At 33.6% G+C, this 14,489-nt stretch overlaps 1 protein-coding gene across 4 annotated transcripts in view; it reads left to right on the top strand.

Moving 5' to 3' along the window:
• LOC145266991 (riboflavin kinase-like) overlaps nucleotides 1–14,489 on the top strand; it is a 97,071-nt gene that overhangs the window by 70,578 nt on the left and 12,004 nt on the right. For all 4 annotated transcript variants that reach the window (XM_080122843.1, XM_080122842.1, XM_080122844.1 and 1 more), the window contains 2 exons: nucleotides 4,827–4,978; nucleotides 11,907–12,009. In XM_080122843.1, coding sequence (XP_079978969.1) covers nucleotides 4,827–4,978; nucleotides 11,907–12,009 — 255 coding nt within the window. The remainder of the gene's footprint in view (nucleotides 1–4,826; nucleotides 4,979–11,906; nucleotides 12,010–14,489) is intronic.

Genomic DNA, 14,489 nt, shown 5'->3' with positions numbered 1-14,489 from the left:
CTCTCTCTCTCTCTCTCAACAAGTTAATTAATGTAATTAAGAAAAATAGCTCAATAGTTTTTACTTAGACTTCTGGCATCAAATATCCATGGGCTGCCAACCTAAAAGTGTGTCAGTAATTTTCAGTTAAGAATTTAGTTGAATAGAATAAATGGAATTTCCAATACCCACCCTACCAATCCTTCGACCCATATTCTGACTCTCCACTTCTGACCACTTCTCAAAACCTGTCCATTGTGAGGAGACAGTTAACTCTGACTTTCATGAGAAATTTTTTGCTAATTTTCTTATCTAGAAGAAAATTTGCGAATTCATATATTCATATATATATATATATATATATATATATATATATATATATATATATATATGAATTCGCAAATTTTCTTCTAGATAAGAAAACTGTAAAGAAATTTTGGAGCATTTTGTTTTGTAGACAATAAAACTAAAAAGTAGTCAAAAAACAAATAAATGTTATCAAAGGCAATGTAAGTTACTCTTCTACCTAACTGGATACTTTTAGAAATTTTTACTTATTTTGAAGTGTTTATTTAGTTCAAAAAACAAATAGTGTCGAGTGATACATTAGAACAAGAAAAATAGTAGACATGCGATGGTTACATGTTTGGAGTTTGGATAATCGCTCAAAAATAGAAAATTAAACAAAATACTAGTAAAAACCCATCCAATAAATTAAACGGTAACATTTATTTTTTATATTTTTGTTTTTTGACTACTTTTTAGTTTTGTTGTCTATTGTAAAAAGAATGCCTAGATTTTTATTATAGTTCTAATATTTCCCTATTATATTGGAAAAACTTTGTTATTAAAATTTATATACATGTTAGGTATGTATATATGTTGCTATATCTCTTTATATATAAAACTCTGCATGTGATGCTTGTGAGTTCCTTATGAACAGAAAAGTTAGAGAATCTACATAAAGTCTAAAAGTGTACTCTTATGGAAAATGTATCGGCAAAAACAATGGACTTCTTCTTCCAAAGTAGCATGTTATGTAATAGAGCATGTATGAGCGCATGTGAAAATATCAGCAGCAGCCGAAGGATAGATGATTAGCGAAAATATTAGCAGCAGCAGCTGTTTGAACGCTATGAAAATTAGCAAGTGGGCATGGGCTTGCGTCAGGAGATGCCCTTTTCTCTTCCTTGCAACCTCTTTCCCACAGAAGAGACGTTGCGCTTGTCTCTGTTTTATCATGATTTTCATGGCAAGTGCTCGTCTGAGCTTCAATCTATGGTCCCCTCCTCGCCAAACTTTCACAAAAAACACTCGTCTAGCCAAAACCACTATCAATAATTTCCTCCGCTCTTTATCTGTGCCTAAACCTAAACGTAGATTCCATGAACAAAGCTTCTTTCTTAGAACTACACACCTGCGGAACTCTCTTCCATTTGCCTGTTTTCCAGGTGACTGCAATCTGATTGTCTTCAAGTCCAACGTAAACAAGTTCTTGATGAACCGTCCTCCTAAGTAATCCAATTTACAAAATGTCCACTACTTACAATTACTACGGTGTAATCTCATAGACTAATGTATACCCATTAACGCTTATCCTCGAATGGCCTCTGGGCGTTGATAAGTGGCGACTTCTATGTAAAAAAAAAAAAAAAAAAAAAAAAAAGGGACAGTACGTGGTCAAAGAGAAGCCAAATGTACGCCAGGTGAAATAGGTGTGGCCCCATAATTACAGCGAGAGACTTTTAAGCTGGTGTCAAGACGGCTGGGTTTTGTTAATTTTATGGCAGACAACATGAACAGTAAAAAATCAGGAAGTAGGCATTATTTGGAAAGTAACGGTAATAAACGACTTCAGTTAAAACAGAAAAAAAGCGGAGTCAGATTTTCCTATTTATTTCCTTTGTTCTTTTATTATGGTATTAACGGTGTGGGGGTCTGAGAGTGGTTTGAATTGCAATGAGCACAGTTTGGGCGTAACGGCCATGTTACAGTAATATCTGGATGGTTAGCATGCCCCCTCCCTCCTTAAATAGGAGAAGGTAATTCCTGGGAGGAACAACAGAACCGATGCGTCATTACTAGGGCAACAGCATATTCTTTTCATTGTTTTGATTCTCGAGTGTGTATCCGTTGATATCTTATATAGAGTGATGTGGATCTCGATTGGTTAACTGTGTCGAATATATACTAGAGAGTCAAAGCAACGAAAAGAATATGCTGTTGTCATAGCCCTAGTCATTAGCGATCCCCATTAAAACATAATTCAAAATTCAGTATGTTATTATGATACATCTTATGAGATGACTGACCAATTTTTATGATTTTAGGTTCAAATGAACAGCTACAACAGGTATTGGAATACACCCTACTAAAGCCTGATTGTCACAGCTGGTGAATTTTAAAAATGCAATCTCAATGTTAGGACACTTTAGAAGAACGATATACAATGAAATTCTGTTTTAAATTTGAAAAAAATGCCACAAAAACGTATGGAATGCTTCAGACTGATTTTGGACCATCTTGCATGAATCAAACATTAGTTTTTGAGTGGCATAAGAGATTAAAGGGAGGTAGGGAATCTGTGAGGGATGATGAGAGGTGTGGGAGGAGTAAGGAAGTCAGAACAACAGAGTTGATTGGCCAAATAAAGAATATCATGGATAAGGACCGTCATGTGTCTATGGAGACAATAAATGCACAGTTTGATGTCAGTGTGGGAACTGTACTCACAATTATTCATGAGAAACTGAAGATGCAAAAAACTTGTGCAAAGTTTGTCCCAAGGGTGAAGTCCACAACTTCATCTTTGTCGCAAACTATTTGATCAAGATGGATATCAACACAGTTCCTTATCTTCCCTACAGTCCAGACCTTGCTCCATGTGACTTTTGGTTATTCCCTAAGCTCATGGAAAACCTTAGAGGCTGTCATTATGAGACAATTGAGGTGATGAAAGAGACTGTGACGAGGGTCATTGGCATGCTCACACAAGAGGAGTTCCATTGGGCCTTCCAGAAGTTGGAACGGTACAACTAGTGCATTGCAGCTGGAGGAGATTACTTTGAAAGGGACTAGAGTTTCATGTGTGTACTATCAATAAAAATACCCATACAAAAAAAATCTGGAAACTTATTGAAGACACCTCGTACATGCTAAAATATTCTTTAGTTTCTGGATTGAGTTGAATAAAAAATCGTATTTTAATTCTTCAAATTAGCTGTAATTTTTAATTTACTGAACAAGTCACACTTAGCTATGTATTTCTCTTGTTCTCTCTCTCTCTCTCTCTTACACTATGCTGATCGAACTATGCTAACAGTTTTTAATGTCACTGAGCATTTAAAGAATAACTCTCTTCTTTCTTGCTTTATTTAATAATTTGAATTCTCCAAATTCATCTTCAAGCACTCGATGCGTTCTCGCTTCTGGAAAGATGTCAGCAACCTGGGAATCCATCTGGTAGACGCCTTATGCAAATGGTCATGAATGACAATTTCCACAGACCCTGTACTTTTAGACTATTTGACAAATAGCCATGAACGGGTAGAAGTCTTAAGTAAATTCTAATTGTATTCTGAAAGTCAGCTACACTGATGATTGAACCTTCAACCTCCAGAAGACTGTAATTGTTCGACATGCATTATTCAGCCTTGATAGAATTACAAAACTGTCTTTGAAACCTAGTAGGTGATGCCCTTTTCTTTTCTCTGCAACCTCTTACCCAGAGAAGAGACGTTACAAACCTGTCTCTGCTCTATCGTTATTTGCATAGTAAGTGCTCATCTGAACTCCAATTTATGGTTCCCTTTTACCAAACTTTCACAAAAAAAACCCCCACTCAACTAGCTACAACCACTATATACGATTTCCCCCACTCTCTAACTGTGGTCAAATCTAAACGCAGATTTCATCAATAAAGCTTCTTTCCCAGAACTGCCTTCTGCTTAGAACTAATTATTACTTAGCGTTTTTATCTGTTATGGCCAGAGTCTATGTGAACAATTTTACATATATTATGAAAAACACAAAAGGAAAAACTATTTAAACACAGGAAAAAATCATCAAAAACAAAAGGTTTACCGGTTTTCAAATCAATGAATGTCTTCAGAAAAAGTGAAGATTTTAAATTTATTGAATAGTGAAACACATAGGAAAACAAAGACTTTTTCAATCCGAAGCAGAATTTCTTGTTTTTCTGATAATTTCTACTCACGTTTAATTTTTAATTTATTTATTTTTTTTAATACATCCTGTCTCAACAGCATTTCATTTTTTGAAATATGATGTTTTACCCTCATAGATATTTTTTCTTCAATTATCAATGCTTATCTAAAAAATTCAAGTGTTCAAATCTCTTTCAAAAATTTTATTTATATGTTCAAATGTTTAAAAATATATTTATTAAAATGTTACAAACATTTTTTTTATTTATTTGTTCGAATATTAAAAAAATTATTTATTCAAATATTAAAATTTTATTTATTTATTCAAATATTGAATTTTTTTATTTGTTCAAATGTTAAAAAATTGTTATTTATTTGTTTGTTCAAATGTTAAAAAATTGTTATTTGTTCAAATGTTTAAAAAAATTATTTGTTCAAATGTTAAAAAAATTTATTTATTTGTTCAAATATTTAAAAAAATTATTTGTTCAAATGTTAGAAAAAAATTATTTATTTGTTCAAATGTTTAAAAAAATTATTTGTTCTAATGTTAAAATTTTTTATTTATTTGTTCAAATGTTAAAAAATTATTTTTTATTTGTTCAAATGTTAAAAAATTGTTTTTTATTTGTTTGTTTAAATGTTAAAAAAATAATTGTTTTTCAAATTTGTCACTTTCAGCCAATTTTGACGACAATGCTGTTGCAACCATGCCAGTATCCATGGACAATGGTGTCTATTTTGGGTGGGTAAACATTAACAATGGCCCTGTTTATAAAATGCTTGTCAGCATTGGATGGAACCCTTATTTCAAAAATGAAAAGAAATCTATGGTAAGTCATTAAGCCTCTTTGGGGGGATCTTTTCTTCCTTAATTAAGAATTACATTTCAATTTCTGGGATTTTTTATTCTTTAACAAAAGTTCAATTCTCATATATGAAAAAATCGAGATAATCAAAGAAACATGCTGAAAGTTGAATTGAAAGCAACAGGTTTTGAAGAAAAGGAACGGGTGAAAAAGATACTAGGAAATCGGAAGAGGAGGTGGTTATAGTCAGTTCTCTAAGAAGAGAAAGATGAGAAGGAGGAGAAGTTGAGATAGAACGGTTGAAGTGGGCAGCTGATTTTACTAAGAGCTGCCACAAATTGGCTTTCGGTGATCCTAGAGAACAGAGGGTTTGTTGTATTGAGTTGGACTGGTGGTTTTCAATCGATCAAGATGTATATTAATTGAACATTTTGATATAATGGGTCAATAGGACCTGTGGCACAATGATTAGAGTACTTGGAAAAAGTCAATTGTAAAAGTGATATTCTCCTGAAGATTGAAGATTCAGTTCTCAGTGTGGGCAACTAAAAAATACAATTGTCAATTACTTGGGACCTCTATCGAAGATACACCTGAAGAAGGTCGGAGGTTACATCGATTGAGATGTTATGAAAATGACACTGAAGATGAGAACAGTAGTCCGATGAATCCAAATAATACGAATAACCAATCCTCTTCTCAAAAATTAAGAAACGTTTTTAGATTTTCTCTTTTTTTTTTTTTTATACTTGTAAACGTGTGTGCACCATCTCCACAGCCACCAATGTGAAAGATGACAACTCAGCCAGAAGAGAAGATAAAGGAGGAAAAGGCGACAGATCACAACTTTGGGGTCTTCAATGTTGTTGAACGAAGCAACCTGTGGTATTACTGTCACCACCTCCTCTAAAAGACTGTTCCATTGAACAGAAACACGGACAGAATATGCTGCCTCTATTCTATTGAGATAAAAAATGATGGTGGTACATTTTTGCGGGTGGTTATGGAGGCTGCAATTTGGCGAGGGGGTGGTGAAAACTTTCTCAGTAAGTAGATTCAAATTCCCATTGATGTTGTGCCCTCGTATCTTCTGCAGCTAAAATAAGAGATTGCACTTGTATCCCTTAAATGTACATACAGCCGACCAACCCACCTGTCTAGCAGCAAAATCTCACCTCTTCACTGTAGAGATCCCTAATGGCCAAAAAGCTTTCTACTATAATAGTTTCTTCCCTTGGACTACCTGACTTTGAAATTTCTTCCTTGTTTCCTGCTTCCTTGGCTGTACTAATATGTGTTGCTTAACCCTCCAGGAATGTGGGGGCACTGCTTTATTTCATGCAGCGTGTCTTGGGCAAAAATAGCCTGACGGCAGCCATCCCTCTCCAGGCTCCAAGTGCAAATAGCACCTGGTATTACCAAATGATCACCCAATTTAGTATTGGCCAGGCTCAACGTTGCTTAACTTCGATGATCTAACAAGAACCAGTGTGTCAACATGATTATGCCATAAATGTACTATTATGCAGAAGTTTAAATGTAATATGAACAAACATCTTGCTCATCTTCTCACATAGTCCCCTGTAGTGATGGTCCCAAATAATAGCCCCTTACATTCAAGTGGTAAAATGCCTTGTTTGGGATGAACAAGAGTACAAAAATAAATTAGTCTGTGGAGCTGAAATGAAATAAAAGTGCAAATACTCCTAGGCTATGCTGGGCTGGGACAGCTAGTTTATTGATACAATTATTTAACCTTATCATATCTAAATATACAGGGTGGAATGATAAAATTGTCGCCCTAGAAAAGACAACATGATTCCATTTCTGTTTAATGAAAACTGGTTTTCTTTTTTTTGTTGCAGACTATCTACTAGTTGGCCAGTTGTGTACAAATCCCAAGAGCGATAGGAGCCTTCTATTATGTCTGAAAGTGACACAATGTTCAACGAGCCAGATTGGAGATGCACTGTTGTACAGCTCAGGCTCTCTACCAATCCAACTTATGACCAACAGGACCATTGCCAGCACCCTCAAAATGCAAATCCATACGGTTCAATGCTTGAGGGCACAGCTTAATGCATCGGATGACCTACAGTTATCATCTTTGGTGTGGTTTCAAGTGATGGTAACATCATGCCACCTCACATCTTTATATTTTGCTTAAAAGTCAACATCAAAGTGTACCTAGATGTGTTGAAGGATGTGGTGAATCCCTGATGTAATCAGGTGGCTGCTGGCACATCCTGATTGTGACAGCAAAACTCAGCGCCAGCCCACAAATCTAAAGAGATCCAGGCTTGGTTTCAGAAGGAGTGCTATGATTTTGTACTCTTACTGTCACCCTCGTTCCCCGACCTGAACTCGCTGGACTACTTCGTTTGGTCATATGTCGAGAACGTCACCAACATGACCTCTCACAACACCAAAGTCAGCCTGATCACCACCATCCACCGAGTAGACGCTAAGCTCCTGCCAATGCTTGTGAAAAAACATGCTCCCAGTTCCGAACCCGTATTGAGGCTGTGATTGAGACTAAAGGCGACTACATTGAATAGATGTCAGCTCTACTACATAATCAAGTTACCTGAATTGATTTTTTTAATAAAAGTTTTAAAATAAAGCTGTAGTGTTGTTTTCTTTAGGAGCGACAAATTTATCATTCCACCTTGTAAAAGTGCAAATTCTCCTAGGCTATGCTGCGCTGGGACAGCTAGTTTATTGATACAATTATTTAATCTTATCAAATCTAAAAGTACACATGAACTATGAAATAAATTATACACAATAAAAATGTATATGGTCTGTTTTGACAGCAAATAGGGTATTAAATAGATACAAACACTTAAATATTTAATTATTCTCATCAAGGGTTTTTTTTAATTTAGTTTCCTATGTTGTCTCTTGTCATTTGAATGTTAATCTATTTCGTGTTTTTGTGTTTGACTTAAGGGTTCTATTTTTTCTTTTGAAATGAGAGATATCCGGTATCTCTTCCTTTCTTTATTGTGTTTGTCTTCTGTTTTCTCCTATCATAAATGTCCTTTGTTGCCATGTACTTTTCCGGAGTAATATTAATATTTATTTCAAGTTTACAGAAGCTTTATTGATCTTTTCCGAAGTAATATTAATATTTATATTTATTTCAAGTTTACAGAAGCTTTATTGATTGATTTTATATATATGCTAGCATTGCCCGCTGAGATTGAAACCCAAAGACAAGTAACATGCTCTTTAAAAAGTCTTTTCAAACCAACTTATATTTAACATATAACATAAGGAATCTGTAACATGAACCATTCATGCATGTGCAATCGTGAAATAACAACCAGACAAACATCCAATGACTCCCACATAACAATTTTTCAATTTTGACCCATTAGAAATCCTTTTTTGCCGGTGAAAACCTATTAAAAAGTTTTCCACATGTCTGAATAACCTATATATCAAATTTCAAGTCTGTAGATTAATAATTTATATTATTCTCACTTACTTATATATATCTGATTACTCCATTTAATCACATAAATTAATATACGAAGATATAATTTTATGCGTAAATTTTTCAGTATTTACTTCAACAGTTCTCAATACATAGGTAGAGCAAGGTAGTAAGTTATGAAAATATATATGGCAGTTAAATTCTCAGGCTTAAGCTTGAATTCTCACGAGAATGAAATGCGGAATATTCTGTGTAGCTTAATTGCCATATATATTTTCATAATTTTTATATATATATATATATATATATATATATATATATATAGTCTTATTTGTAGTAATACGAATTTTACTGGGTTTATATAATTCAGTAATCGTTCGTATACCAATAAATTTTAAGCCAAAAAGAGAGGACTTAAACTGTAAGCTACAAAATTATCATATTTCATAATTGAGCATTCCTATATTGTTTTAACAAAATCCAAGACTTCAAAGAATGGGTTGATAGCAACAAATAGTGTATTTCATCGTTAGTTACAATTGTTTCAAGACTATTTCCATAATGTTTTATTGTTAAAGTGTTTTTTATTCAGTAAGTCTGTTCTGTAAGAAAGGCTGTTCTTGTGAAAATTTTCAAACGACATAATGTTCGGATTTGTCCAAATAGTCTTGAAACAATTGTAACTAACGATGAAATACACTATTTGTTGTTATCAACCCATTCTTTGAAGTCTTGGTTTTTGTTAAAAGAATATATATATATATATATATATATATATATATATATATACTAGCAGTACCCGGCCACGCGTTGTTGTGGCTCAGTTTGTTAAAATGGAACACGTGAAAGTAGAGACAAGTTTGATTCTTTTTTTCAAGAGAATGTACAAATTATTTTTTTTTTTTTTAACAGATGTTAAGAAAATAAACAGAAAAATACTTCCATCATTAATTATGCAAAAAAATAAATAAAATGTTGATTTAGTGTTTCAATATTATGCTTATAAATTACAATAAAACTTGCTGAGTATGCGCTGTTTTACGGTTGTTGTAAAAATGGAACGGAAACTTAAATTTAGCTTCGTTTTAATCTTTCTTAATTTTTTAATTGTGCCCCCAAACGAATATAATCAAAACAGTAACATTCAACAATTGTACTTTATGTATATAAAACACAAAATATTTATTAAAAAAAAAAAAAGAAGTTAATAACGAAAGGGAAATAATTCCATTTTTAAATGAAAAAGTCAGTTTGGTATATCTTTTTGTTATTTTTTACATGTCCAGCTTACCATTCACATTGGAAATGTCGCCATTTATAGGTTGTCGGGTACTTTTACAACGAATAAACACTCCAATCTAGTAGATGTATCAGAATTTTTGTAGGAATTCTTTACACCCCTATCACGAAACTGCGAATAAAATATAAAAATCTCATAATTTCTCTTTTAAAAGTGGGTTGTTTATTTTCTTTATGGATTATACTTCCAAAATAAACTATTAAAGTTGTTTTAAAAGTAATAGAAATACTTTTTTTTTTATTTTTTAAAAAACAGTAATGAATTTTACAAACTCAATATTTTTCAATTTTTAAACTTTAAAAATCTATCAAAATTTTTCTATTGATTCTATTTTTACGATATTTTCAGGGTCAATGTGAAATTTTATGCTCTTTCAAATAAACCGAATATAATATTTTAGACAACCTTTTTTTTTTAATTCACGCCCCCCCCCCATTTTCAAGTGTCTAGTAAAAAGTAAATAATTAATTTACTCACCAAAGTTTTATATATCACAAATTGAAGAGAAAAGGTCAATAAGTAATATATTCAAATTTAAAACAAAAAAAGTAGTGTTTTTTAGAAATTTACCTGTAAAGTTCGACGTTTAAAACCTTTTTTTTAAAACCACGTTGTTTGTTTTTTCTTTTGTTTTTTTTTTTTATGAAACCTTGGTCCTTGCTCCTTTAATTGAAAAAAAAATTAGGGCTTGAATTACATTTTTCGAGTAGTTATAAGCTTGGAAGACAGGGGGTAGAATAATTCACGCCTCCCATTTTGAAATGTCTATTAAAAAGTAAATAATTTATTCACCAAAGTGTTATATATCACAAATTGAAGAGAAAAGGTCAATAAATAATATAATCAAATTTAAAACAAAAAAAAGTAGTGTTTTTTAGAAATTTATCTGTAAAGTCCGAAGTTAAAACCTTTTTTTTTAAAAAAAACATCTTGTTTGTTTTTTTTTTTTTGTTTTTTTTTTTAATGAAACCTTGGTCCTTGCTCCTTTAATAGGAAAAAAAATTAGGGCTTGAGTTACATTTTTCGAGGAGTTATAAGCTTGGAAAGACGGGGTGGAATTATTCACTATTTTTCACGAAATTTCTGACACACCTACCAATCTACCCATGTTAAGAATGGCTTTCGGAATAGACACCCCTGACCTTGCCAGAATACCCGAAAAGCTATAAAAGTTGACGTGTCAAATGTGAACGATGAGTTGGACGTAATGTAAAAATGTACCGAATTTAAAAGGGAACAAATTCAAATTTCCGTTCCATTTTTACAACCGTAAAGCAGAGCATTCTATTTTAAGCAAAAAAAAAAAAAAAAAATATTTAGGTTTGGCTATAAATTCCTAAACTCATTTCACCCTAAATAATTTAGGTGACTGAAATAGGAATCTAATTGAATCTTTAATTTCCTGAATAGTATGCAAGAATTCATTTTTCTTAGAGTTATATCGAATACATTAATACGGACTTTAGGGGCTTTTTTCGTAATGTAACTGTAAAAATTATTTTTTATTGTTACAAATTACGATGCTTTATTTATATAAAAAAAGCAAAAATAAATTCTTGCGTTTTTTATTTACTACTGAAAACCATAACGGTAAAGGTATTTTTTGTTTAAACAAAATAAAACATTTTCACTAAGAGTTAAGTAAAAATAATTAGTTCATTATATTCTGCGATCATTATTTGAAAAATACTGCAATTTTCATTAAAATTGGTTAATTTCCTGATTTTTGGTGAATTTTTAAGTAAAGGGAGGAGTCAAAATGTTTATACACTTTGAGCGTCGGCATTCATTTTGTGTGTACCTACCATTTTTTGATGAATATTTGATAGCAAAGCGACCATGTGTGGTTAATTTAAATTAAATTTCAATCACATGGTTACATTATCAATAATCATGTGATTAAACCCATTGAAAATTTACCGATATTGTAAACACATTCTGTTTACATTAAGCCTGTAGTGTTTTTTAATGATGCAATGTTGGCAACTGAGATTTAAAAAAACCCACGAGATCAGGAGAAAGAAATGTCCAGAACATTGCTAGATTTTTAACTTTTATCGTCTGAAATTTTCAAAAATCGCTACCCCCCCCCCCAACTCCATATTTTAACTTCCTACCATAATTATTAATAAACTAAATGTCTTTATTTCTCAATCTGTTTTTTTTTCTTTTTTTTTTCTTTTTTCTTTTATTTTCTTTTCTTTTTGTAGGAAGTGCACATTTTGAATAAATTCAAAGAAGATTTTTATGGTTCTCAAATAAAGGCAGTTATCATCGGTTACTTAAGGCCAATGCTAGATTTTAACAGTATTGGTAAGTATTTCAGCTATTTCTTGAGACAAACTGGAGTCAAAGGAGGAGGGGATGTAGCTCATTACCCTGGGGTTGATAAAGGGGTCTTTTGTTTCTTTTCTTTTTGTCACCACTGCAAAGAACTTTCCTTTTATGCTGTGTATGCCTTACATCAAACAATTTTCATGAAAAAAAAAAGAAAGAGCTACAAGAACAAGGGAGATAATCCATTGTTTAATAAGTACCGGAAGCAAAGACAGAAATTGTCTCCTCTTAACCCTTTACTGTCAAATTGTACTTTCAAGTCGCTTTTCAAAAAAAATAATATTTCTTACTCTTATGGCTTGTCAGCTCAACTATCCTATGCATGGTTCAACAAGTGAATGAGGGGTGTGTTTATGTTTGTGCATCAGTTGCACACTAACTTTTGTCATGTGTGAGTTTCATGATTACGAAAATTTATTTATTACATAAAAAAAATCCTGGCGGTAAAGAGTTAATTGAGAATGAATTCTGTGTGCGTTTATGTGGAAGTTTAACCTAATTTTATTAATTACTAGCTTGAGTGCCCAGCGTTGTCAAGGTGTGTGTAAAGGGGGTTGGTTGAACAACCAAAGCTCTTAAAAAAAAAAAAAGAAAAGAATTAATTAAAACAACTCAAAATAGCAGTGAGTACCCGTAATGCGCAAAAGGAAGTGAAAAAAGCAAATGGTTTTATTGATGCGTTCACCACGGTTGTGACATCATGCGCATTTGAAATAACCTGTTTTATGTGACGTCATTTACACAAGGCTTGAATGACTTGCAAAAATGTTGATGAAAAAACTTACCCTTTCTTGTAAAAAATGGCCCAGTTGACGATGAAAGAATGAATGTTTTTGCCCAATTTTTGGATGTTATTTAACCAAGAGACTGAGCTTTCAAACGATATCAATTTTGTCAGTGTTGATTGCGCTGTGTCAAAAGTTTTAGCGAGAACGCCTTATCCTATTCCTAAGCCAACATTAAAATAAGAAAAGGAAGAATTTTTAATATAAAGCTAAAGGAAAAAAAAACATTAAACCACGTTAACTCCTTCCAACAGACCTGTTTGCAAATTTAGCTGCTTCCACTGCATGAACTCGTACTCACCCCCTCCTCCAGTAACAAACAATAAAATAGCAATGTCCCGTAATCACTTCGAGGAGTATAATTTTTCATTAGATATATAACCTATATAAACTAACCCAATAACATTAACTACCAACGCGGGGTCGCAGAAATATCTGGATTAGGACCCAGGCGCGGGGAAAACCCTCTCGGTTCTGATGGACCCGTAGATCTTTCTAGGTCATCCGTCTAGGAGAAGGAAAACTCTGAAGCTAAACCTAAGGGGAGGAAGGCCTCTCCAGTCTTGGATGACAACATTCCTAGAGCTGGTGACTCAAACAAATTACCGGTCTGCAAACCTAAACTGCTAAGGAGTAGATAGGCACTGTCTATCGCTCGGCTTCCATACTCCTTCTTTGTCTATTAGCCAGGCATAGATGTCGAATCACAGGGAGTTGACAGAAACACTCAGTAGTCGATCTTGTTTCCTGACTAGGGCAATGAACGCCATTTCCCCCACTCCCGACACATCCCATCCCTTAAACTGGGCACTTGGGAGTGCTTGAATGCCGTAATGTTAGTGCAAGTAGATTGGGTTGACTATCGTCTGATGGGTTGAGGGTACCGGATAGACAGTTCCTGGCTGTTGTTCCCGACTGGTAGTACAGGATCCCTGACTCTTTGGTAGTGCTTAGAGCGGCTGCTTACTCAACAGTTGTATAATATTGGGTTGTTTGTAGTGCCATGTCGCGCATGGAAAGGGACCCTGCACTCATCCCCGGTGGGCTATCCCGAGGCCACAATCCTAGTAGATGGAAGGACAACTGATAGTCTGCTTGTGTTGCATATCTGGTATTCTGCATAACCACTTGTTCAGCACTCCCTTACCTAAACTGAAACTCTTAAAAAAAATATGATGACAGTGCAATCAAAAATTATGCTAAAACCAGGCCTAAACTCAAACAAAACCAACCTACCTTCTCCCTGGAAGCTTGCATTTACAAAATCCATGGGCTTAGAACTAATTTAAATGATGTTGAAGCATTCCTCCTAACAAACACCCCGGATATCTTAGCACTAAGTGAAACTAACCTACACTCCTCCATCCCCTCTAACTACTTTAACATGCCTGGATATCTCCCACTCTGCCGTAAGGACTCTGACAGACATATGCATGGGCTTGGAGTCTATATTCGAAACACCCTCCTCTTGACTAGAGAAACTAAACTAGAATTGGACGATCAAGCCTTTATGTGCTTCAGACTTAACATGCAACATAACATTAGCTACTTTTATTTTCTCTACCGCTCTCCCTCGACCCAGGACTGTACCCTAATAAACAAAGTCTCTGACAGCATAAATATGGCACTTTCCCTCGACAGTAGCACACAAGTACATGTATTTGGTGACTT

The sequence above is a fragment of the Euprymna scolopes genome, chromosome 42 (assembly GCF_053919585.1).
Source record: "Euprymna scolopes isolate OS-2025 chromosome 42, ASM5391958v1, whole genome shotgun sequence".
NCBI lineage: Eukaryota > Metazoa > Mollusca > Cephalopoda > Sepiida > Sepiolidae > Euprymna > Euprymna scolopes.
This window is presented reverse-complemented; position numbering and strand designations above follow the sequence as displayed.